This window comes from Paramisgurnus dabryanus, chromosome 10 (genome assembly GCF_030506205.2).
Source record: "Paramisgurnus dabryanus chromosome 10, PD_genome_1.1, whole genome shotgun sequence".
Lineage (NCBI taxonomy): Eukaryota > Metazoa > Chordata > Actinopteri > Cypriniformes > Cobitidae > Paramisgurnus > Paramisgurnus dabryanus.
In genome coordinates, this window is record NC_133346.1 from 5,950,557 (window position 1) to 5,977,063 (window position 26,507).

The window sequence follows — 26,507 nt, forward strand, 5'->3', positions numbered from 1 at the left end:
TTCGGTCCACGTACAGTCACAGTGCATGTACGGGACACAGCAAAGCTAAGGCTGGGTCTGCTCCTGATCTCAAAAAGGAGTGGTGGGAACCTTGGGCATGTAGCTGGGCCAGGGTCTCAGTGTTACAATGGAGTCAACAGGCCCAAACAGTAGGCATGAATTGTGTAGGTCCCCTTTCCGTCTTTACAATCAGCATAAAAGTTTTCATTGAAAGAAACTTAATACGCAATGACTGTAAAGGCTTGAAGGGAGCTCCCTGAAGACATTTCAGCACCATGGACAGGTCCCATGCGGGTATATAGGGTGGACTAGATGGATTAATTCTCATTGCCCCTGAAAGGAACCTAAAAACCAGGTCATACTGACCAACTGACCTACCTTCTATCGGCTGCATCTCTCTGCATTAAAAATAAAATACTGACTAACTATTAATGCACTTTGAAAATATGAAATATCCCCTCTCTTTTGTTTTTTCTGTCTCTCAGTATCTTATCTACATCAATATATAATATTTGCAATATATCAGTGCAATTGTATTTGTAAACAAAAACATTATTGAAAGTTTATTTAACTTTATTTAACCAGAATATAATAAGTAAATACAGGAAAATTCCCTTTAATACAGTACAATATAGAATGATCTAATCTAAAATCACAACAATGATCATTATGACAATTGATCTGTGTATCTATTTTGTAAGGAGAAAGGCCCTGTCAGAAACATGTAAATCCACAAAAAGCAACATTTTAAACCTGGTAATCTAATTCAGCATTCATTATTGAATACATTTCATAAATGCCATCCACAGTCGCCGTGAAGTTTATTAAAAACTGACGAACTTTAGATAAGCAATCCTCCTCAGCAACTTCTTGATTCTTGGATAAAGCTTTAAGAAAATCCGACCGGTAGGGTGCAGCAAATAATGCAGCCTGCAGCAGAAGCAAAAATATGTCTTGTTCAGCATACCCACATTTAATATAACTAGGCCCTAATTAGTAATGATAATGTATACTGATCCATGCATAAGATTCCCACATGCACTGGTCAAAAAAGGACAAGCCCAGCCCCATGTGTTGTAATTTAATTGTTTTAACCTATTGTTGGATTAAATGTAAGCATTTTCTGGGTTAATTTAAAATAATAAAAGAATATGTCAGACCAACCTTGAAAACCTTCTGGACTATCCAGCCATGGTACCTTTTGAGGGCTTCATCATATGCTTTAGAAATATTGATGCGGATAAGATTGGGATTTTCTTCATCTTTTTCACCATCAGCTAGACTTTGCAATAAAATCTGGATGAACCGCAAACCTCTGAGGACGAGAGCAGTAAACTTTTTTCCTCTAAATTTTTTTTAAGATAATTTCTTAAATAAAATGTTCACTATGAAAATGTTATCTAGTAAAAAAATACAAAATATAATAGAATTAAGCCCTTTCTTACCTTTTTAACCACATAAGTGCCAGTGTAGCTCCAGCTTTAGGCCATTCTGAACCATAGATGCTTTTCTCAGCTATCAGGATCTGCTGAAGTGTTTCATACTTCACTGGATCTGAGTCATAGACAGCTTTAATTTTCTTTTGAAAATTGGGAAGAAGTCAAAAAAAACATGTCAGTATATTTTTCGGTGAAAATAAAAATGAGTATGAAAGTAAATTTGAAGAGATACGATGATACAATATAAAAGGCATTTTACTTTAAAATAATGTTTTGACTTACTGTGATGTTTCTGTTTATGTCATCCCTAATTGGTGCAAAGACTTTGGAACCAAGGCAATCTGAGAAATAATCAGTAACTTTTATTTATATAACAGTTTAGTCAAGCATATACTATTTTAGCATTTTTGAAAAACAAAGCATAGTAGGCCTTTCACCTTTAACCGTTAAAGAATCATTTGGCGCCATCTCGAGGGAAATGTTTGTATTGCACACTTGAAAAAAACTGAGGTACAATGTATTTTGAAAGGGCTATTTATTTACTATAGGAAACTGTAGTAATTTGTAGTTTACTGTCATATATTGTAGTAATTACTACACTGTGCAAATATATACTATATTATTATATACTATTAACTATAGTGAATTCCTAAAATGTAGTAAATACTGTAGTTTACTTTAACCTCCTAAGACCCGATCTTGGTTTGTCTTTTTTCAGATTTCTTGCAGCTATTTTGGGGTTAGGAAGAACCGATAAATATAATAACCAAATATTTTTCTTTGAACATTAAGCAGTGTAGTTGTTGTGTGTACAACAGGTCCCAATTACACAGAATTAAGTATTATGGTGCAAAAAAAAAGGTTATCCACGTATCCAGTTAACTTCAGTATTTTTATGTATGCCTTTAATAATTTGGCCGAAAGAAAATAGGTGTTGGACTGTCTTTTGCCGTTTCTCAATCCGAAGGATGCAGCCTGCGGAGGTCGCATATGCAAGCTGCATACGTCATCAAGCCTGGTTTATTTAAGTTAACTGAGCATTACAATCGCTAGTCGTAAGCCTATTACAAAAATGTATAATTGACAAAAAATTGTCAACTTTAAATACAAATAAAAAAGTCTTGATGATGTATGCAGCCTACATATGCGACCTCCGGAGGCTGCAGCCTTCAGAATAAGAAACGGCCTTTGATTTTATGCGCAGACAGTGCCGCTTATGACATCATAGCACCACGAGAACACAGCTCTCGAGTCGCCCTCGCGGTGCGTGAATGTCATGCGCTGATCTTGTCTGCGCAGTGGCACGTGAGGTCAAACATACAAAATATCTTCTATCCTCTTAATATTTAATATGCCATCGCTTTCGTTGGTGTTTATAATGTGCTTATGGTGTCATTTAAACCAACGAAGATATTTAATCTGTGGGCTGTGCTTTTTAATGCTTATTATAAAAACCACAGCTTCAACTTCCGATGAAGCTCTTGACTCACCAAAGAAAGACGGCAGATGAGATACAGACTCCAAAAACGCCTTTGTGCCGATCTCCTTATTGTCTGAGAGCGGTGCAAATTGGTAATCCAGTAAAAGCGTCATTGCTCAAAAAGTGAAAACGGCGCATTAAAGGCCTGGTAATATTTTTTTACACGGTCCGGTACGTTACAGCGTCCGGTGCGGTGAGAACATAAAGCGCATTCAACAGCGAGTAGAACAATGCGACACTGATGCGGCTTTATCTACAGTCTCCAACATAAATAAATCATGTCAACATTTAAAAGACGTGAAATTAAAACCAAATGATACTTGGATCTATGCAGAATATTTCAATGATGTAAAATTCCACACTTCATTTATCTACATTTATAGATTAGGCAGAAGCTTTTATCCAAAGCAGAATATTCAGTAGAGAACCGTTTAATATAGAAACACATTATCTCAAAACTGATAAAAATACACACAAAAAAGACACTCTTACATGAACAAAACTAGGCTATAGCATACAGTAGTTACATAGATACTAGTGTTTTTAACTGTACTAAATATTAAAGTTTACTACAGTATTTACTACAGTTCATCAATTCACAATAGTTAATACTATATACATTAGTTTAGCATATAATAATATACATTAGGTATACATATTGTTCATGTGGTTACAGTAAAACATGAATGTAAAATTTTTCACATGTAATCAAATATGACATCACTATGCTTCACATGTGATTTCAAGGGTTTTACATGTGTTTTGCACACATGAAATTCATGTGGCTTTTCTGTAAAGATAACTTAACTTACAGAAAAGTGTATTAAATCTACTGTATTAAAGGAGACATTAAAAAGAAACAGGTTGTAGTTTGATTACAGGTAAATGCGGTTTTATTATATTTAGTAACAAGACTTTTGTGGAATCAGCATCAGCTGCTAAATAGGAGGAGATCAAAAAGAAGGCAGATGTGACTTTAAGCATTGAGCAGGTGGATGCATGTGTACACATCCACCGGCTACTGCAGCAAGAAATGAAAAGACGAGATTAAACTCCATCAGATTAGTTGCATACAGTTAACAACCAGCAGCTTACATATATAACTTGTATATAATACAATGTAGTAAATAATACAGAGATACCACAAAAAATACACAATTATTAGCACAGCAGCTGTTAGGCAGTTGTTTGTGTTAGGTGACCCTGATTTTGCCAGGTAGGACACATCGCAGATCATCATTCTTGTTGGGTCTAGTAAAGCATTTCTATCAATAAATCCTATGTTATGGTTAACGCATCAGTTTCCTATTATTTCTGAGAGTAGGTCATGGTTAGAGAAAGTGGCTTTTTGATAGGAATGGTTAAACAGATCAGACAAAAATGCTGGCCTAGGAACATGTATTACTTTGCAACATCACAATGACCATTTGTGGTATTGGTATTATCAAGGCAGCACATGAACATAATTTTTTTCAGACATACAAAATACTGTACAATGAACATTCTTTGAACATTAGGTAGAGTTTATTCAGGGCAACAGGATTGTCTGAATAAACTCTTGACATTCTTTGATGATCTTAAAGGCGGAGTCCATGATGTTTGAAAGCCACTGTTGATATTTGAAATCGCCTAAACAAACACGCCCCTACCCCAATAGAATCTGGACATTCCGTTGATAGACCCGCCCCACACATACGCAACCCGGCATTTGATTTGATTTGATTGGCTATAAGTGTGTTTTGGTAGTCGGCCCGTCTCCTTTTCCAAACCGTTTTTCAAACATCGTGGACTCCGCCTTTAACAAATGAAAGCCGACACGGATTACCGCAATAAAAACTGCACAGAATAAAAACAACAGATTGCACATAGACACCAATCTGCACTGGATAAAAGATAAAAAAATGAAATGATTGAGTAAAAAGCATTGCATTATTTATATTTAAAATAATAATAAACATATGATTGATATTTATATATATATTGACATTAAATGTTTCCAGCAAAACTCACTTTTCAATCAGTATTACTCCAAATTATTTCAAGACCTTCGCAATGTGAGCAGTTATCCCAAGCGTATCTTTAAATGTCATTTCTGTGTCACTATTATCGCAAAAAGACCACCTGCATCAGAACACAGTAATAATGGCCCATTATTTAAAAGCCTTTCAATAGTTATTCTGTATTTTCATACTTTTCCCAAGTGATTCCTGTAAAAATTGCACCATAGCTTATATAGTATCACAGTTTAATGTAGGAGCTCATGTCAGGTCTGTTTTAAAAGGTTTGTATGTTATTATTAAGAAAAAACTTTGGACTGTAAAAACTTTGTTGTGGCACTTACATTTTTAAGTTGAATTTACAATTAATTTCAACTCTCTTGACAAGTGAGGAGTTGCTATAAATTATATATATAAAAAAGTTGAATTAGCTTGACTTTATTTTTTATGATTTATATCAAATCCTCACTAGTCAAGAAAGTAAAAATGTCAAGTACACTGCAAAAAATTATTTAAGAAAAAAAATTCATAGTAAAAAATATCTACAAAATCTTAAATTAAGATGCTTTTGCAAAAAAAAAATTTTTAACCCTAATGTTTTAAACACTAAATTCAAGAAAAAATTGCTTAACCCATTGGCCGATATTTTGCTTGTTTCATGCACAAAATCACTTACATTTTATATTTTTGGTCTAAAAACTAGACTTATTTTCTTGGGTCGTTTTGCTCATCAAGAAAAAGCATCTTAATTTAAGAATTTTTAGTGAAAACAAAACAAAAATACAAAGATTTTTTTCTTGAAAATTATTTTTTGCAGTGTACTTATTAAAAATTGTAAATCAAGTTGATTCAACTTAAAAATGTAAGTGCAACAAGATTTTTTTTCAGTGCTGCACTGTGTTGTTTGTGCATTGCTTAAAAAAGTAAACCTGCCCAAAACCAATGCCTGATTTTGATCAAATGTTGTTTTATTAGGACTAGTTAGTCCTCTCAAACTTTCACTAAACGGTTCACTTGTGGTGTAGAAATGACACCTTTAAGTGTATGATAGACACCCAAGCGTGTACAGATGTGTAATGCATAACAACTTTCATACTAAAGCACTACACACTTTTAACACAATGTGGTTCAATGTAGCATTTTGCAGCTAGAGGAAAGATTTATTGCACAGGAAATGAGGCATTGTCATGTTTACATCCTTGTTACATGCAAACACTGTAGTATACTTTAGTACTCACTATAGGAATTTACTGTAGTATACTGTAGTAATTACCACACTTTGGTCATTTCTACTGTAATATTTTGTAGTATTTACTACAGTGAATTATAAACTGTAGTAAATCTGTAGTATAATCTAATATTTATTTACTATAGTAATGTTCAAAAACACTACAGTATCTAGGAAATGTACTATAGTAAAGTATAGTAAAAGCTAAAGTATAATATAGTATTTTTCATGTTGGCTGTCACACTGCGAGTAATAATCAGTATACACTACTTGAATTTCAGCAGCAGCCAGATTCAGTTTCGTTTTTTGTCTCACTGAAACTTTATCTGGTGTTTCTGAACATCTAAAGGACTTGTTCTGTTTATTCCCACATACAAGCAACACAGACATACGGTTTAGTTATTAGCACCATGTTAAGCAAAAATATTAGTTCATTAAACTTTTCATAATAATGCATGATAAAGAAACACAAAAAAATAGTCAAGGCTTTGTGGCCTGAAAGTTAAGTTAACTAATGTTGAAATGTCGAAAAACTAATAACTGCAATAGCCCACCCAAATCGTGTTGCTTGAATGAACACATCACCAATAATACTGACATAAAACCAAAAACATAGCAAAAAAAAACAGGTTCACCAAGACTTTGGTCAGTTACTGTCTTTGGTTGTTACAGTAACTAGCTGTTTAGCCGCTTTGGCGATGTCATAGGCACACTGAATGACATGCTGCGAGTCGTGCGCCATTGCCTTTTGACACTCGCACTGCAGACGACCGGCACTGGAGGTCAGAAGACGCAAGGACCCACGGATGGTCTCAGAGGATGGTCTCTGTACCAGAGAGATGGGCCAATGCATTTCAGAAACATTAAACGTTTATTGCCAAGAGCTCAATGTACATGCACGATCTGAGAAATTGAGATCTCTTTATCTAATTTTGAGATTAGGACATTTGATTTGAATCTTTGACATGATCTTACTCAGTCTATATTAAAGATATCAAGGTTATATTTTTACAAAATAATCCTTTGTAATGTAAAGAACATTTTACATAAAATAAAAAAAACTGTAAATAACAAAAATGACTTTTTAGTTGGGCTTCACATTTATTCTCCATTATGTTCTCAAGTCTTACCTTAGGAAATAACGTTGCCATTTCCGTCACCGCAACAAGAATTCTCTCCGAACACGGGACAAAGCTTAAAAAAGGCACAACATAAGAAATTCATTCAACATCTGCCAGACAGATTACAAAATGCAAATCGATCAGTTTTTTTTAATAAAGTGCAGAATATAAAAAAGTGCACTTAGTAATTTTTGTGTTTAAATTCTGCTTGCACTTTGTAAATGAGGCAGACCGGAAACACAAGTGCTGCGTCCGAAACCGCCTACTACATACTATATAGTACGCGAAAAGCAGTAGGCGAGGCGAGTAGTATGTCCGAATACATAGTATTCGAAAAACAGTATGCGAAAAGTATCCGGATGACCTACTACTTCCGGTTAGATTTTGCAGTGTGCATACGATGGACGCTTCACTATCCCATGATGCCCCGGACGAGGAGTTATCCAACGAAGAAGAAGAGGCACGCGGCTGTTTTCGCGCTGAAATGACATGACGTGATGACGACGTATGTCACGTGATGTAGCAACATGGCGAATGTAGTACGTCCGAATCTCATTCATACTACCCGGATTCATACTATCCAGTACCTACTGTTTTAACGCCAAGTAAGTAGGTACTTCATCTTTTTCAGTACCTACTATACAGTATGCGGTTTCGGACGCAGCCAAGCTAATACAAAAATGTGCATTTCGGTGCATTCCAAAATTGAAATTTGGTGAGCTTTGACATGCAAATTCATATGATATGAAGACGTGTGACCAATAAATGATTGATACAGCACAGCGTGATCTTTTCAGGCGGAGAAAAACGGAAAATAACCATCTCACACAATACCATTTAGTTAAATAATAACAAAAGCAACAATAATGGTGCAATGTTGTAATCCAAAATGTGAATAAAACAACAACACTTTAGATCACAATGATATATCCAGTTGCTGACCTTACATGCAGGGATCTGCTTACAAACTTTGCATGTGAAAAATTTAAATGCATTAAAGGTGCAAACTGCTTTTATGCCACCTGGCGGTGCTGTTGCGTTGAATTTGGTTTGCATTTACTGCTGTGGTTGTAAATGGGATGGTAAAATGCATTCTAATTAACTAACTATTGTATAGAAGACCAAAATATGAGATACTAAAATATCAGAATATTGAATGTATCTTTCTTAATGGTGGTCACGGTCTCAAACAACGACAGTAAGTGAACAGAAATACACTGGTGCTCTTTTAGAAAGGTTTGCTTCAGAAAATGATCTGGGATGTCCAGCTGGCTCTTAGAAACAGCATAGACGTGGCTAAGCTGAAACACTAACTTGCGGTTTCATTCTCTCATGAATGCATAATGATGGTCACTGATCTCACATGAAATAACAGCACAAGTTAAGCAACAAATGTTTATACTGCTAATCCATTTGGTGCATAGGTGAATAATGAACACAATCTGGTGACCTATATTAGCCAATGCCTAAGCCCTTATTCAAATATATATTTTGTCTATTATCAGATGTGTAGCTTTAAATGCCAGCTGGGTTCACAATGCTTTCACTTGGCAATCTCAATGAAAGAGACACTGTGTCACAAGGACCGAGTGCCACCAGAACACTAGGTCTCTCTCAAAGCAAATAAAATTACCCAGACTGCCTCTGTATAAACACTGACTCATGATTCCCACCTCTCGTGTTTATTCTCCTGTGCGGCTCTCAGCAACTCCTGGATGTTTTTGGTGATCAGCTCCGTCTTGCTGATGACGTCCTCCGTGCAGGGTAACGTAGGGTCACACTCGCCCTCAGACCCGCTTTCCGACGGCAGAACTCCAGCGTCACCCAGCCACCCGCTGCTCCTGGAGACGTTACGGTTCAGAATCCTGTGAAAAATCATCGCTGTCAGAAACCTCATCTGCATATTTCCTTAAATATTATGTTTGGCACTCTGTTTCTGGGTTGTCCAAATACTTTAAAGGAGACATTTCACTTTTTTAAGATGTCAAATAAATCTTTGGTTTTTCTAGAGAACATATGTGAAATTTTAGCTCAAAATATCATATAGATAATTTATTATAACATATTAAAATTGTCACTTTGTAGGTGTGAGCAAAATGTGCTGTTTTGTGTCCTTTTAAAAACAAATGAGATGATCTATGTAGTAAATGGCAGTGCAGTGGTTGGATTGAGTGCAGATTAAGGGGCGATATTATCCCCTTCTGACATCACAAGGGGAGCCAAATTTCAATGACCTGTTTTTTTCACATGCTTGTAGAGAATGGTTTACCAAAACTAAGTTACTGGGTTGATCTTTTTCACAATTTCTAGGTTGATACAAGCACTGGGGACCCAATTATAGCACTTAAACATGGAAAAAGTCATGAAAAGTATAAACTCTTTCCCCACCATTGACGAGTTATCTTGTCTATTAGGAGAAAACACTTCCCTGCCAATGACAAGTTTTTACGGCAATCCATATTTCTGCTATTATCCACTAGGTGGTGTCCTTCGAAGCGGTATTCAAGGTTAAGCGTATCCCGTCATGCATTACATTCAGGATGTAAATCATGAGAATTTTGCCCAAATCTCGCAAGATGTTGTGGAAACTTTTAATTGTAAGTTAATAAATGGATTTTACATATTTTGATGTTAAACACTTTCCGTTTTACTATTTCATTGGTGCAAACATTGTTATGTATTTTGTAAAACATCTGTAACTACTATTATAACATTAAAACAACATCAATGGTGTTGTTTATTCAGGGACTACTATATAAACAATACACTTTAAACAAGCTACATGCACAAAATTAAAGAGTTTTTTTTACAGGTGCAAAGAATTATGTGTCTGAAAGTTTCAGATAAGTATAGATAATATTCTTTAAATGTTCATTTATTTATTAAAATGGTCATTTTATTTAAAGAAAACCTTAAAAATATATATTTTTAGTAGCCAAAATAAAAAATGAATACGTTTTGGTGCAAATTGCTACCATTACCTGGATTGACATTTTAACACTTGCTAAATGTGTCCCATCAGAAGAATAATTTTTACACGCACGCTTGGGATCTTCACGCCCACTGGAACACTTGGGCAAAATACAGGAAATACGCCATTCAAGTATTCAAGTGGTCAAGTGCAAAGACCGCAAGTGTGGTTATTTGGACGCAGCCTACATGTATGTTTGGATGATGGGTCTGAATCTGAGCTCTAATAAAAGTCCTTTACTAAAAAAATGTATCTCAGCTTTTTGTTTAAAATGTGGTATTTTGAAAAAACATCCTCTACCTAACCTTCATAATTGAAAGGTGATAAAAGAAAACAAAATGAAGATAGGATGAAACTTCTTCGTTTGAAAGCAGAGGGTCTGTTCCTTTATGTGATATTTTGTATGTTTATATATTTAAAGAAGAACATTTTCTGGAAGGCATTAAACTTTGTGAAAATTATAAAATGCTGGCAGTGAAAAGTTAAGAAGAGCCTGTAACTAAACGTCCACCGGATCCTTAAAGGAATATTCAATTTTCTTAAAAGAAAAATTCAGATAATTTACTCACCACCATGTCATCCAAAATGTTGATGTCTTTCTTTGTTCAGTCGAGAAGAAATTATGTTTTTTGAGGAAAACATTGCAGGATTTTCTCATTTTAATGGACTTTAATAGAGCCCAACAATTAACATTTAAATCAACACGTAACAGTTTTTTTCAACGGAGTTTCAAAGGACTATAAACGATCCCAAACGAGGCATAAGGGTCTTATCTAGCAAAATGATTGTCATTTTTGACAAGAAAAAGAACAAATATACACTTTTAAAGCACAACTTCTCGTCTAGATCCGGTCCAGCGCGACCTAACGTAAATGCGTAGTGACGTAGGGAGGTCACGTGTAACATATATAAAACGCACATTTGCGGACCATTGTAAACAATAAACTGACACAAAGACATTAATTACTATCATTCGACATACAACACGTAGAAACGGTCCTCTTTCTCAACACTTGTAAACACTGGGGCGTAGTTTTGCATTCGTCCTCTGTGACCTCTTGACGTCATGACGTATTGCGTGGGGTCACATCACGCATCACGACCGGATCTGGACGAGAAGTTGTGCTTTAAAAGTGTATATTTGTTATTTTTATTGTCAAAAATGACAATCGTTTCGCTAGATAAGACCCTTATGCCTCGTTTGGGATCGTTTATAGTCTTTTGAAACTCCATTGAAAAAAACTGTTACGTGTTGAGTTAAGTGTTAATTGTTGGTGTCTATTAAAGTCCATTAAAATGACATTTGATGCATTTACTACTAACTGGTTACGTTAAAGAACAGCTTGTCTAATATATGAAGAAACCCTTCAAGTGTGTTCAACATGTTTTCTTGTAAATAAGCATTTTTTTTTACTTTAATGGATTCTGCCAACAAACGCTTTGGACAAAAGCGTCTGCTAAATGACTAAATGTAAACCAGTATTTCTAAATGGCCCGATGACCGGATTAAGCCGATTTAAAGTGATTGAACGTATATGTGCCGTTTAGAGGCTTTGCTTTTACCAAAAAGAAATAAGACATCAAATGGAAAAATACGAACCCAGACTCTTCTGTGAACTCTGTGACATGGTTCAGCGTGTTATCACAATCTCGTTCCGGCAAGCTGCTGTGTCCGTCCAGACTCGAGCCCTAAAACCGAAGAAACATTGAATTTCTGAAGTAAAAACTGCAGTCAGGTGCTCACTGAAAGCTTGAAGACAAAGCAAACCTTCATGCTATTGGTGTAGAAACAGAACATCAGCATAACAGAGCAATCAATTAAAGGCAGTTGTGAATGCAATCATTTGTGAAACTGAGCTTGCACGGCTAGAAGTGTTTGCGTTCACGCATTTGCATAGGACAGATTTATGTTAATAATAAACTTTGAGTTTGTTATCAGAGGTTCAGTGACTGCTCTGCACATCGAGCAGCGGTGAGTAATGTTAATTTCCTTCACTGTGCATTGAAAGGCTAGGTCACAAACACTTTTTTGCAAGCAAGTCAGATGTGATGCAAGTGTTAAACCACACCTGTTTTTGGTTTGCTGTGGTTATTGTTCTACTTTACGCTAACTAGGGTAACCATACCTACCTACTTGCCAAGCCGCCCATCTTGGTTCACCCCAAAATTTAATGTGTGCTGATGAACACACAGGAAGATATTTTGAGAAATGTTTGTAACCAAACTGATCAGAAGCCCCATTGACTGCCATAGTATTATTTTTTCCTATTGTGGATGTCAATGGGGCTTATGATCCGTTTGGTTACAAATATTCCTCAAAATATCTTCCCTCATGTTCATTGGAACAAAGAAATATATACAGGTTCGTAACAACATGAGAGCGAGTAAATTCTTGCCGAATTTAAATTATTGGGAAAACTACCAAGCTGTTATAAAAAAATTGGACTTGCTAATACTACAAAAACTACAGCCTCATCCATTTTGACGATTCGATTTTAGAGAGCATTGACAAACTAAGAAAACTTGTGTGTCGTCAAAGTTAGTCATTTCTGTGCCATGGGAAGGATAAATTCCCAATTGTCATGTTTCCCATGCACTAAGATGACTCCATGTGAATGTGACCAAAGCCTTAAACCAGGATTAAAGTTAGTAATCCAGCAAAGAAACAACGAGGAACATTTTGTCCATTGGACTGTTGTTGCGCAGATCTGAAATTCATGCATTGAGTAAATGTGGAAGAGATAAGAAGAAAAGCTCTTCAAGTAGCCTGATCACTGAGCAGGTACTTCACCCTTTGGGTTCGCTCATCCGAGGACCAGGACAGAGGTGAGGGGAACGAGGGGAGAGAGGAGAAGGTGGTCACCGAGGGACCCTTCCCAATCTAAAAAGGGTTCAGATTATGTTTAAAGGTTTGTTTTTAATATAAATGAACAAAAAAGGACGGGACCATCGAACCATACCAGAGGAGATGATTCACCAGAGCATGCACAACTATTCATTTTAACTAGTTTAATTAATCAAATGGTCAGCTAGTTGGTGCAACTCCTGCATGTTAATGGATTACAAACCAAGAATATAAATGGCACGGGAGCTCCACAAACAAACTTACGTTCGAAGGCAGCGGTTGAAGATTCAGGGTTGTGTCTCGGCGGGTCGTTTCCGTTCTAGGGTGGTACTGCCTCAGACCCGAGCCGGTCTCATACATTGACATGGCCCTGCAGCCACGAGGAGCCGTCCTGTGAGGGAGATCCTGTGGCCTTGACAAACTATCCGGAGTTTGCCATCGTAGAGTGCTGTTCTCGTTCTGGAGAGAGTTCAGCTGAATATAGACACTAATCAGATAGATGCTACTGGAGCTACATCCAAATAATCGTTGAGAGTGGGCATCTAGCATGATGGCATTTTAATATAAATGTAACATGATGGGATTTTAATATAAAATTATTCTTAAATTGTAATGTAAAATTATTTGTTTGTGGTCACAAGTCACATACATTTGGGATGACATGAGGATTAATTATGAGAGAATTTTTATATTTGGATACACTGTTTATTCAACAAAACTTTATCCAACATAAGTGTTTGCTTGATTTGCTGCAATAAAGTTAGGTTCGATTTTATTTGAACTCTTTCCCCGCAATTGACGAGTTAAGAGAACACGCTTCCCTGCCAATGACGAGTTTTTCTGGCAATCCGTATTTCTGCTATTATCCACCAGATGGCACACTTACACAACCCAGAAGCAATCCTTGACGTCAAACAGATCAAATTCAGTGTTTTAAAACGGATTTCTATTAATAGTCTTTCATTAAAACACAATTCTCTCAGCTTTTTGTTCAATATTTGGTATTTTTTAAGAAACCTACCCATATTTCAGACGTAATACAAGAGAAAATATTAAGGTAGGATGAAACGGCTTATTTTGTTTGAAAGCAGAGGATCTGTTCATTCATTTGATATATTGTATGTTTACAGATTTAAAAAAGAACATTTTCTGGAAGGTATTAAACTTTTGTGAAAATCAAAAAATGCTGGCGCTGGCAACTCTATTTAAAAACGCTCGCGGGGAAAGAGTAAAGGTGTCACTGTAACGGTGTAATACTACATTTATAGGGATAGTTCACTGAAAAACCAATATAAACTTCTTTGTTTTGTCGAACACAAAGATATTTTGAAAAAAGTTAATAACTAAACAGATCTGTGGCACCACTGACTTCCATCCTAAAAATAAATAACATTATGGAAGTGAATGGTGCCCCAGATCTGTTTGGTTGTTAACATTTAAAAAAATATCTTCATTTGTGTGTAACAACTTGGGGATGAGTAAATAAGGACAGAATTTTATTTTTTCTGTAAACTATCCCTTTAAGTAGGGAATATTTTAATTAACAACATGTACTTAATATAGTGTTAGGTTTTGGTTTAGGGTTAGTTGCATATAGTCATGCAACATTTACTGCTACTACTATAATAATAACAACAACAGTAAATGAAAGATGTGTAACAAAGGCACTGTAAAATAAAGCGTTACCAAATTTCATTCTTGCCTACAGCTCTCCAGACATATTTAAATGGGTTGGGAACTGAGAATTTAGATTATCATTGATCTTTTGAGAGGTCGTAATAGTATAAAACTTTGTATAATATAAAAATCTTGTAAGTTTCAAAACTCAACACTTCCTTGTCATTTTAAAACTGATTTTATTGAAAACCAAGGTCAGAATACGACTCAATATTGAAAAGTGCCTGACTATGACATCATAGTAATGTGAAAGACCGCCCCTGCAGGAGAATAGACACACCTTTATAACTGTGGGTTCACACCAGGGGCGGTAGATGCTATTCGCACGTAGTTGGACGCTTGAACATTTTGGGTTAATTTCCTTCATTCGCGGGTGAAATTCTAGTCATTCGAGACATTAACATGGAACTTCGCGTCAATCACGTCACTAATAGAGCAAGCTCCTGATTGGTTAATGCGTAGCGTTTTTCCGCCAAAGTTCAGATTTTTGAACTCGCGCTTTCCCGCGGCAACGTTCAATTCACGCTAACTAGGCGCGCGAATGAGGCGGAATCACGTCTAACGCGCCGTGCTAAACGCCTTATTCGCGCCACGAGACCTCCGGACGCGTGGCAACTCATCTTTACATTGACTTAATATTGAAATCACTCGCGCTTGACACCTCTACCACGGCTGGTGTGAACACAGCATAAAGGCCGGGGTATACTTTTTTCCGCGTCCTGCTCGCGCGCGCACACGTCCGCACAGCTTTCTGAGTATAGTCCCCGCGGCCACACGCAGATGGCCGTGTTCGACACTATACGCAATACAAATGATTTCTTATTCAAATTATTAGTCTAACAGGCTGTCAGGGCAGCACTGATTTGGCAACATTTACAGTACATTAAAACATTAGGATAGGTGAAGAAAAGTACAAAGACAAGTTCAGAACAAACAACAAGACAACAAAGAACAGGAATCGAACAAACATGCTCCACAGCTTTCTGTTTTTGGAAGAAGTAAAAGTTAAAGAAAAAAAACGATAGTGTGTGTGCAAATGCTGTCTATTTCCCTTTGTATAATTGTTTATAGTGGATTGTCCTGTCTAAATATTTTCATTCGCATGCGCTGTCGCGGTCTCAAATTTTGAGCGGCACGCGGACGGTCCGCGCCACCGGCCGCGGACCCTCCTGATGACGAAAATGACGCCATGCGGACGGCGGGCATACGCGGACGTCCCTAGTATACTTTCGGCTTAAGGCTTTAGTCAAAAGTGTCTGCTAAATGACTAAAATAAATCATTACAACGTGTAATTCCACACATGAACCGTCAGGGACATTGAAACTTTTTACATAGACAACAATGTTACCCAATAAAAGCAGTGGGCCGTTACTTCCAAGGGGGAAGTTAAAAAACAGGGGCTCAAAAATGGTTAAAAAAGCCCATTACTTACTAATTGTTACTTTAAGTAAAAACCTTTTTAGTGGACCACAGTGAACAGTACAAAATAATAAAATAAGCAAAACATGTGATCTTACCTTGCTCTGCATGTTTCTTAGCTCCTCACTTAGATGACAGTTGACTTTAAGGAGCTGCTGAATCTTTGCCTCCGAGGCATTGAGGGCAGTTTTCACCTCCATGAACTCCTGTACAGTAATGGGACTGTCAGACAGGTCTGAAGACTCTGAGCTCTGAGAGACGAGATCTAAAGTCAACCACAAACCCAGAAAGCATCCAAACCTAAACTCGACATCTCAACAACGTACCTTGGTCCTCTCATCTTTTCCAGATGTAGGTTCCTGTTCGTTTTCCTCGTCGGATGCGACGCTGTCATAATCAGGTTGATCGATCTCTGAACTTTCGGTGTCTTGGCGGTTACCGATGTCCTTCAGAATTAACTCCACATTTTCTGGGTGTACAAAATAAATGAGGTAGTCGTTTTGACTTCATCAATTCAACCAAAAGATTCATTTATTCTTCATAATCACCTTTGACATTATCAGGTGAATTCCCTTGCTGACGGCGTTTGGCATCGGTCAAAATGTCAATAACCAGCGTTGCAAACTCGTGTGCATTGAATCTCGCCAGCTTCTGTCGACCCTGCAAGATTTGACATATTCCTGCTATAAATAAATACTGAAACTAAACCCGACCCATCCAGGAACAGGTGTGTGAATCTGTCGACTTACCTGATTCCTAGTAGAAGAATATTCAGGATTGACAGGGAGGAAGGGTACAATGGTAGTGTCCGTTACGAAGGTGCTGTGGTTCTGAGTCGCAAGCCACACTACAACAAGACAGACAGTGTTAAAAACAGTGTAAGCTACACTTAAAGTCAGGGTGAGATTAGAAATGTTTTATTTTTTCAAACCTGCATCCGTTTCTCTTCTGTCAACTTCATCATAAACGTCCATGGCTAGTTCTTCAAACTGATGATTACTGAGCTGAAAGTGGGAAAACAAAGTTGGTATAAATCAAACTGACCTCAGGTGTCCATGAGATGGGTAAAATAGGATTCTTATGCTGCGTTCAGACCAGCCGCGGTAGAGGCGTCAAGCGCGAGTGATTTCAATGTTAAGTCAATGTAAAGACGCATTGACGCAGATCTGAAGGTCTCGCAGCATTTAGCATGGCACGGTAGACGCGAATCCCCCTTAGGCCGCGAATTGAGCATTGCCGTGGCAAACACGTGACTTGAAAATGTTGAACTTTGGCGGAAAAACTTGCCGCGTTAACCAATCAGGAGCTTAGCCCCTACCATGACGCGATTTTCTGCGTGAATGCCTCGATGAATAGATGGCTTTCATGTGTGAATGAAGCGAGTAAACTCAAAAATGTTCAGGCGGCAAACTAGAAATTAATCTTTTAATGAAAAATATTAATGAAAAATAATGAATTACAATTAAATCATAAAATTCAAAAAGAAAATTTAAACAATATATATTTTAAAAGATAAAGATAAAAGAATCAGAAGATTTAAGCTGAGAGATTCACTTTGGCTTTAAATGTCAATGATATACAGGTTTCTGTAGCTCACTGGACGCGGTCTTGAGGGTTGGCTTTCCGTTTTCCACTCATGATAGAAGACGGATCTAATAAACTGTCTTTGACGCCTCAAACGTGGCTGGTGTGAACCCACGATTAAGTGGCTCATTGGTAGATCATTGCATTAGCGGTGCAAAAGGTTGCGAGTTCGATCTCAGGGAACACATACGGATAAAATACATGTTAATGATAAAACTACAACTTACAGATTGAAGCTTCTTCTTTGCTGCTTTGGCAAGTTCGGACAAATCAAGACTGCTGTATATAAAAAAAAATATGTAAAAAGCTATGATTATTTATTATAATTTTGTAAGCTATTGTTCTAAGAAATGGTTTCCCAAACTGGGTTTCACAAACCCCTGGTGGTTCAAGGGGGAATTGCAGGGGGTTTGTGAGGTAATGATAAAGAATTAATTACAATTAAATCATAAAATGTAAATACATTTAGAAATAAAATAAAATTAACAAAATGTATCTTTTAATGAAAAATATTAATGAAAAATAATGAATTACAATTAAACCATAAGATGCAAAAAGAAAATTTAAAAAATATATATTTTAATAAAAAGAATGAAAATCAAATCATACAATGTAAATAAATCATTTAAAAATAATTAGTTATTTATGTTTTAAATTATTTATTTACATTTTATGATTTGATTATTATTCATTCTTTTTCATTAAAATATATATTTTGTTATATTTCAGAAAACTGAGAACTCATGCAAAATGCAGATATGTGTAATGTACCAATAAAAGAAAATTATCAGATAAAGGTCCAATAACGAGTAATAATGACAATAACTAATTTAAAATACTACTGATAAAAACCTGCAAACATGCAAATATGCTATTAACTCATTCCCCGCCAGCATTTTTTGTGATTTTCACAAAAGTTTCACAAAATATTTTCCAGGAAAATTTTCTTCTAAAAATATATAAACATACAAATATATAAAATAAAAGAACAGACCCTCTGCTTTCAAACAAACAATAAACAAACAAACAAAATGGGAAAAAACAATATTTTTTCTCTGCTTATAAACTCTTAATTATGGGTATTTTTCTTTAAAAATATTTTTTTTGCAAACAGCTAAAATTCATACATTGGGTAAGTGATAATTAAATCGCATAAATAAAAATCACAATATTGCAGATTAACACAAACATTTATTAGGAACACGTTTTATGCCAATTTTCTCTCTTAATCGACGAGATAACACGTCAATGGCGGAGAAAGAGTTAAATATAAACTTAAAATCTCAGGGGGTAAACAATGTAGGTCAAGGGGGTTCGGTTGATTAAAACCCCTGTTCTAAGAGATGTGATCATTCCCATGCAATTTCTATACTTACACATTTCTTTATCCATGTGAAGCAAGTACAACAAATGATGTGATTGAGAATTAAATCAGTAACATCTTAATTCTTGATTTTAAAGAGTAAAAAAAGTTTCGCCTACCTGTCTGCAATTTGTGGAACGATAAAATGTTGACCGTTTTTATGATCTGAGAAAGAAAAATAAATGATTTCTTTCCAGATTCATCATGTACAGGGTTTCCCGCAGGAAATTTGTTAGTTAAGGTGGTAGGGTTGTTCAGATGGGCGGGCCAGGGGCGTGGCAATCAAAGGGGCGTATGCGTCATAATACAATATTTTTATTTAAAACACTCAAATAAAACTCAATTTTGAAGAAACTATGACAGAAAATGAACACATACTAGATTATTAATGAATTAAATGTTTTATCAACAGGCTAGTTTTTTTTGGACGACCTAGTTAAGGTGGTTGGGTATCCCAGCTTAGGTGGGCCGCCCGAACTGAAAAGTGCTGCGGGAAACCCTGATGTAGATATTAAACGTTACTTTCACGTGTAAAACTGTAGTGCATTTACTGACCTGGCTTCCTCCCACACAGATAAAAAGCGAGCCTATCTGTCAGCTCAAACTGTATCTCCACCAGTCTGTCTGCGAGCTCCTGGTGTCCTGCTTGCCTGCAGCGGGACATAAGCGACAATGTTAAATCTAAGTATTGATTCCTCAGGGTTAACCTGTGGTCCATCTCTCTCACCTGGCGTAGTCAATGGGCGACTTCCCCGAGCTGTCTGGAGCTCCAGGATCTGCACCATAAACTGTGAGAAGCTCGGCCTGTAACAGCTGACCGGCTTTAGCGGCCACGTGTAGCGGAGTATTTCCTTTCTCCTTTAGAAAACAAACAGAAAGTCTTTTTGCTAAATCTATCCATCTATCTAACTGCGAATAAGAACTGAATGACATTAAAACTTACTGGATGGAAAAAGTTCGCCTGTGCTCCCAACGACAGCAACCGCAGACACGTCTCCAAATTGCCGGTTCGAACGCTTGAGTGAAGTTGCTGAAATCAAGGATGAAACGATCGTCATCATCAGCGTTCATCATTCGACAGTCCAGACCCAGATAATCCTCATTTGAATCTCAATACTCAATTCTTCCATTTCTCAGGTCAGATTTTTTTTTACCTTGCTGAGGTCTTTAGCTGTAATGCTGTCATCTTCACGGCAGGGCATTCGATGAACAAAAGCCAGCATTTGATATTTAGCCTTAATGAAATCTGTTTTATTAGGACTGAGAGAAAAGATAAAGACAAAAGAATGAGAAGATTTAAGCTGAGAGATTCACTTTGGCTTTAAATGTCAATGATATACGGGTTTCTGTAGCTCACTGGACGCGGTCTTGAGGGTTGGCTTTCCGTTTTCCACTCATGATAGAAGACGGATCTAATAAACTGTGTTCCCAGATTGAATTTGCTCCATTACTGTACAGGGACTTTATCATCTGTGGAGAAACACCGAAAATTTTTTTTAACTTTATTTTAATCATCTATTACCGTCTATCATCTTTCACCACAAGAGAGGAAATGGTTTAACTGTTACTTCAGTAACACCTAGCAAATATTTAGACATATCATGTGATGTCACGTCATTCACCTCAGAACTGGTCGGACGTTGAATTAAACCTCATACTTGAAAGGTTTTTTGTTTGGTTTGCAAATGCTTAAATACACCAAAATTATAACACACTTTTGTCCGCATTTCATTTTTTCAGCCAATTGTGCTCATTGTGTTTTAAGGGAATCTCTCTCCTTACATACATCCAGTTCACAAACATCCAAATAATGCCTAAAAATGCCTCTACAGCAATAAGGAATCTGCAGTGGTCTCCAACACGGTGCCCACGGGCACCAGGATGCCTGCAGAGAGTCTGTGAGGTGCCAGCCAAAGCACATTAATATTAAAATTAAGGCTATTAATTTATTATATTTTTTTTATATCAGCTTGGCTTCTTTTATGCATGTTAACATTTTAAACAATAATAAAACATATCAATAAGTAAAATAAAAAGTTTTGAATATATCAGATTGTTTTATCAATTGTGGTAGCCCTTGCTTACAAAAAGGTTGGAGACCCTTGATCTAAAAGCTAAACTAGAACAGAAGAACAGGATGGAGAGGAGGAAAGCCACAAGACGACAGAGAGCTATTTTTGTAAGAGGAACTGAGACACAATGCTTCATTTCCTTATAATCCAACACAGTAAACATGCAGCTCAGCAGTCTGCGGTGTGGTGTGGTGTGGGCCTTTACCTGCAGCTGGGACTGAGGCCATGTGGTCTGGGTTAGGTGTCGAACTTGAGAGCTGTGCCGACCCAGACCTCTGTGAATGCTACAGCACTCATCACAGATCAAAACACCGCGATTGATTGAAGCCCAACGTGGGTCTGAAGAAGAAAATTAAAGGATCCGTTACATTTTATCCAAAAAAACAAGTAGGGGAGAGCAGAAAAACTTAATTTTAAAAGATAATGTTTTAGAAGGAGATATTCTTTGCTGTGGTCAATAACCACAAGTGTGGTCTAGCAATACCAGGTGAAATGTAAAACACCTTCAGTATAATTTCAATTTGAACATAAGTAGCACATTGTTACTTTTAACCTTGACAGCTGGGACGAAAGTAACACGCAAATGAGTTAAAAGTAACACAAGAGAACAAGATAGATTTTTGTGTTACATTTGTTTTTAGTAAATATAAGACTATGACTAGGTGTCGACCGATATGGATTTTCTTGAGCCGATATTTGGAGCCGATACTGCTTTTGCTCACTCAATTTACATCATAAAAATGACACAATGATAATGCCAAATGTTACAATCTCATTTTTAAAAAAGTAACATTTATTGAACTTAAGAGACATATATTTAACAAATAGTAAAAACAGGTGAGGGTGCTATGGAACCATCTTTCGATGTTGTCATGGAAAGGTTGGTTGTTTTTAGTCACATGACCTGCAGTCGCTTGCGGCTTCCAGCACCAAAAAAAAAAAAATCGGCGAACACGGCAGCCACGTATCAGCCGATGCCGATACACATAAAACTCGCAAATACCGGCCCCGATATATCGGATGGCCGATATATCGGTCTATCACTAACTATGACCTTGTTAAATAGCACCTATTTCCTTTCTAAAAAAAAATTTATTTTGTGTATTTGGTATAATACAATGTGTTCGCGTGGTTAATTGTTAAAAAAAAAACATTATTTTCCACATACCGTACATTTTTGTAGCTCCAGATTTTACTCTCTTCCTGAAACGCATGGATTTGAAAAGCGCTGTGTTCCTGATTGACCAGCTTATCTGTACGTTGTGATTGGTCTGAATTAGGGATCGATCTTCGATTAATTGTCGATAAGAATTAAATAGATAAAACTTAACAATTGTCGAACAAGCAAGCATGGGTGCGCCATGATCACAATGATGCTCGATGCCAAACACACACCTGGGCTCTTTAAAGGGATAGTTCGGCCAAAAATGATATTAAACCCTTGATTTACTCTCCCCCAAGCTGTCCGAATTGCATATGTCCATCGTTTTTCAGACAAACACATTTTCGGATATTTTAGAAAATGTTTTAGATCTTTCAGTTGATTAAATGTAATGTTACGGGGTCCACCCATAGTCCACGACCTTCAAGTCCAAAAAAAAGTGCGTCCATCCTTCACAAATTAAATCCAAACGGCTCCAGGATGATAAACAAAGGTCTTCTGAGGGTAATCTGCGCGGTGTTGTTGTAGAAATATCGATATTTAAAACTTTATTAACAAAAATAAATACCTTCGGGTAGCGCCGCCATCTTAGTCGCGTCCGCATTAAGGATGAGAGCTTACGCAGCCTACGGAGGCTGATCTGTACCCCCGCCCTCCGAATTTGTCATACGTCACTAAGAAAAGTGCGTACACTACGCTAATACTCTCTCCTGAATACAGAGGAGTCTAAGATGGCGGCGCTACCGGAAGGTATTTATTTACGTTAATAAAGTTTTAAATATGGATATTTCTACAACAACACCGCGCGGATTACTATCAGAAGACCTTTGTTTATCGTCCTGGAGCCGTTTGGATTTAATTTGTGAAGGATGGACGCACTTTTTTGGACTTGAAGGTCGTGGACTATGGGTGGACCCCGTAACTTTACATTTAATCAACTGAAAGATCTAAAATATCCAAAAATGTGTTTGTCTGAAAACCGATGGACATATGCAACTCGGACAGCTTGGGGGTGAGTAAATCATGGGTTTAATATCGTTTTTGGCCGAACTATCCCTTTAACATCATGCGAGACGAGGCTGGCTGCTAACGCAATGAAATGGCATCCGCAGTGGATCTGATATGGTCCGATACAGAAAATGCATATACGGTTAGGATACTGAAAGCAAAGACCCTTTTCAGGGAAGCCTACAAGATTAGCATAGTAACGCTGTTATACACGGAGAAGGAGACCAGAAGCCGTTTTTAATGAACGGATTAAAATGTTATCTTAAATTTTGGCAAGACACTAAAATAAACTGTAAATGACTGTCGTTACACTCTGAATGCCCGCAACGTTTGTCATTGATCATCATTATTGACTGGCTGAGGCGCTACACGCTAAACACTGTTGTGGGTTTTCTAATGAAAGATTGAAATCTTCATTATACAAGCTTCTTTGCTGAAAGTACGCCGCAGATCTAAGCTGAGGTGATAACGGGACAAGTGCAGTTCGTGTGCTTTTTGGATAGCCTATAAGAAGAACAAACGGTGTATCAATGACTTGGAAAGCAAGGCGAATACTAGAAAAATAACACTTGATGATAATGAAACTTATTTTGTCATGGACGCACAGACTTTAATGCGACTGTGCAGAGTGCCCATGTGAGGCGGAGTTATACACTGTGACTATTAGTCATTATATTTCATTACGATGTTAAATTGATGATTTTTATCAAAACACCAACTACATTGACTCATTTTACAATCCCACTAGCATGTTATTTGGACAAAATAAATCTTTTAATTTGCATGAGGAAGCACACTTTTATGTCATTGGCTATATGCTTCTGCAGTAAAGGCTTATTGCACCATTACAGTTAACGATTATTCGACTGATTGATCGTTAATTTAAACGATCATCGAATATGGGAAATTGCATAAATTGACATCCCTAGTCTGAAAAGCGCTGACGTCAGCCTGAAATGTGACGCTCCTTACCGTGTTTGAAAGATTCGCTCACAATGCAATGCTAACAGGAGTAAACTTACAGGCTGTGAGTGCGAAGCGGGAGGAATTACGATAATGTCGGTCTTGTCTACATCACCTAAATCCGTGTGTTTGTTATAGTCCGATAAAATAGATTTTTGTTGGAGACGATAACTTGCATCATCGTTTACTTTGGGGTTTGTACCTTTTGCATATCGTTAACATGTACTAATACACACTTGCACATCAAAGGAAATGTAAAAACGTGAATCGGACAATAGGTGCTCTTTAATATGTGAATGCAAACATATGTTGTCATTAAATGTTTCAAAAGCAACCCGACAGTACAGTAACTTGAATTGTTAAGAATACAATATTTTTTCAACAGGATGAACACTATGAAAATTAAATTAAATTAATAATAAATAAACAGTATTAGCAGCGGGGCACAAGTAATACATGTGCATTACATTTAAATGTATGCATTTGGCAGATGCTTTTTTCCCAAAGTGGATTTCAACTATATAGCTTTATTATTATCAGTATGTTTGTTTCCCTGGGACACAATGTTCTACCAATGGAGCTGCAAAGAAACACCACACAGTTATTGTGATTATCATTACTACTGTATAACAATAATACCTGTTAATCATTTAAACATTCCTGTGACTCACTTGTAGTTTAGTATTGCATTAAAGGTCATATTTGGTTCCCAGTAAACACATCACTATAATGCATACCATGAATTGTGCAAGCTGCTTTGCAAAACATGTGCATGTGCATGCAAAACAATTCAAATGGTGTAAAAAGCTTTCATTTTAAAAAATTTTGTGGTAAACCAAAGTGGGCCTCTCAGTGAAAAACATTGATTTCAATATCTTAAAAGCAGATGGCTAATATAATGAAGATATGGACTATAAGCTTTACATTGTGCTTGCAATGCAGAGGTCATGAGTTTGATTCTCAGGGAATAGGTATAAACAGAAAATTTGTCTGCCAAATGCACAAATGAAATGACAAAAAATAAAGATCTAAAACCCTCAAATCACATGCAAAAAAAAAATTATTCATGTCTTTTAGGATGAAAGAAATGTTGTTTTGTAAACCCAATAAGTATTATTTAATATTATTAAGTGATTAATCAAACAATTCATTTTACAAGATCCTTGAAACATTTTCAAATCAAGCTGGATTAACACGGATCAACGGGTTTTCCACAGACTTGTGTAGCTCATGGTGTCAGCAAAAGAGATCTGAACATCTTATTTCACTATTCACGACAGCGAAACAGAAACAATATTCATCCACAATGCTGTCAGAAGACTTTAAAACCACAACTTCCACATCTGTGAATCAGCCGAGCGGGTACCATTATCAGCAGATATCAAAATGTTGATAATACTGTCAGATTATTTGACCAGCTTGTTATATTAACAACTTTTTTGTTGAGTTTTTATTTTAAAAAGTGGTGACCAAAGTTATTCAAGATTAGTTTTATAATATTTACAACGGTTGCAACTATGGTATGTATGGTAGTATAGGTACATTTGTGTTAGGTCTTCACCAAGATGTTGCTTTATCCATCTGTAGACTTTACTAAACAACAGTTCAATGAATGATTCATCTGAATCAGTTCATTAGGCCTGAATATAATCAATAAACGGTATTTGCCATTGAAAATATCGTGAACGTCACTGCTATCGTTTTCATTAGACACAAATATTAAAACTATTTAAAACGTGTTTGATTTAAAAACAATTTTAGATAAATTTACGTCTGGTTTAATACAATCATTTCACCACAAGCCAAATAAAAATGATCGGCGCTTCGACTAATGCATTGATATGAATCACCATCACTAATGAAAATATCGGCAATGTTAGTGACTGCTCAAAGTCGTTTCCTTTGATAAAAGTAACAGATTGTTATTTGTCGTGTGTCCGTTGTTACGATATGTGATGTGTTTGTTGTGTTATATCGGTCTTACCGGGCGCGCTGCAGTCTGCGCAGATCTCTCTGTTACGCGCTCTTATAGACATCACACAGCAGATCTGAATGATAATCTAAACTATGAACACGATTAACGCATTAATGCGGGACACGAATAGATGTGAGGAGGATGCGTTTTCCTCTTGTTCCTCCTTGTTTGACGCTTTTTTTTACTTCCTGGAAGAGGAGGA

General features: G+C 36.6%; 2 protein-coding genes across 6 annotated transcripts; both read right to left on the reverse strand.

Moving 5' to 3' along the window:
* Nucleotides 1–587: 587 nt before the first annotated feature.
* Nucleotides 588–3,116, reverse strand: gltpb (glycolipid transfer protein b). The gene is made up of 5 exons (XM_065257079.2): nucleotides 2,930–3,116; nucleotides 1,722–1,780; nucleotides 1,446–1,579; nucleotides 1,165–1,315; nucleotides 588–930 (listed from the first exon to the last, which is right to left on the reverse strand). The coding sequence occupies exons 1-5, from the start codon at nucleotides 3,030–3,032 to the stop codon at nucleotides 748–750; spliced, it is 630 nt and encodes a 209-aa protein (XP_065113151.1). The 5' UTR covers nucleotides 3,033–3,116; the 3' UTR covers nucleotides 588–747.
* Nucleotides 3,117–3,783: 667 nt separating this feature from the next.
* Nucleotides 3,784–26,507, reverse strand: git2b (G protein-coupled receptor kinase interacting ArfGAP 2b). 5 transcript variants are annotated; one of them, XM_065261380.2, is made up of 20 exons: nucleotides 26,315–26,507; nucleotides 21,403–21,536; nucleotides 20,483–20,595; nucleotides 20,280–20,385; nucleotides 20,069–20,155; nucleotides 19,853–19,983; nucleotides 19,681–19,775; nucleotides 19,245–19,290; nucleotides 17,990–18,041; nucleotides 17,110–17,182; nucleotides 16,928–17,025; nucleotides 16,727–16,838; nucleotides 16,505–16,647; nucleotides 16,277–16,384; nucleotides 13,346–13,555; nucleotides 13,028–13,117; nucleotides 11,837–11,925; nucleotides 8,939–9,130; nucleotides 7,275–7,338; nucleotides 3,784–6,970 (listed from the first exon to the last, which is right to left on the reverse strand). In XM_065261380.2, exons 1-20 carry the CDS (start codon nucleotides 26,364–26,366, stop codon nucleotides 6,791–6,793), a joined length of 2,175 nt encoding a protein of 724 aa, XP_065117452.1. In that variant the 5' UTR covers nucleotides 26,367–26,507; the 3' UTR covers nucleotides 3,784–6,790. The 5 variants fall into 5 exon arrangements, with proteins under 5 accessions (XP_065117452.1, XP_065117442.1, XP_065117434.1 ...); XM_065261370.2 differs by having other exon boundaries at nucleotides 13,346–13,540; nucleotides 16,277–16,429; XM_065261362.2 differs by having other exon boundaries at nucleotides 16,277–16,429.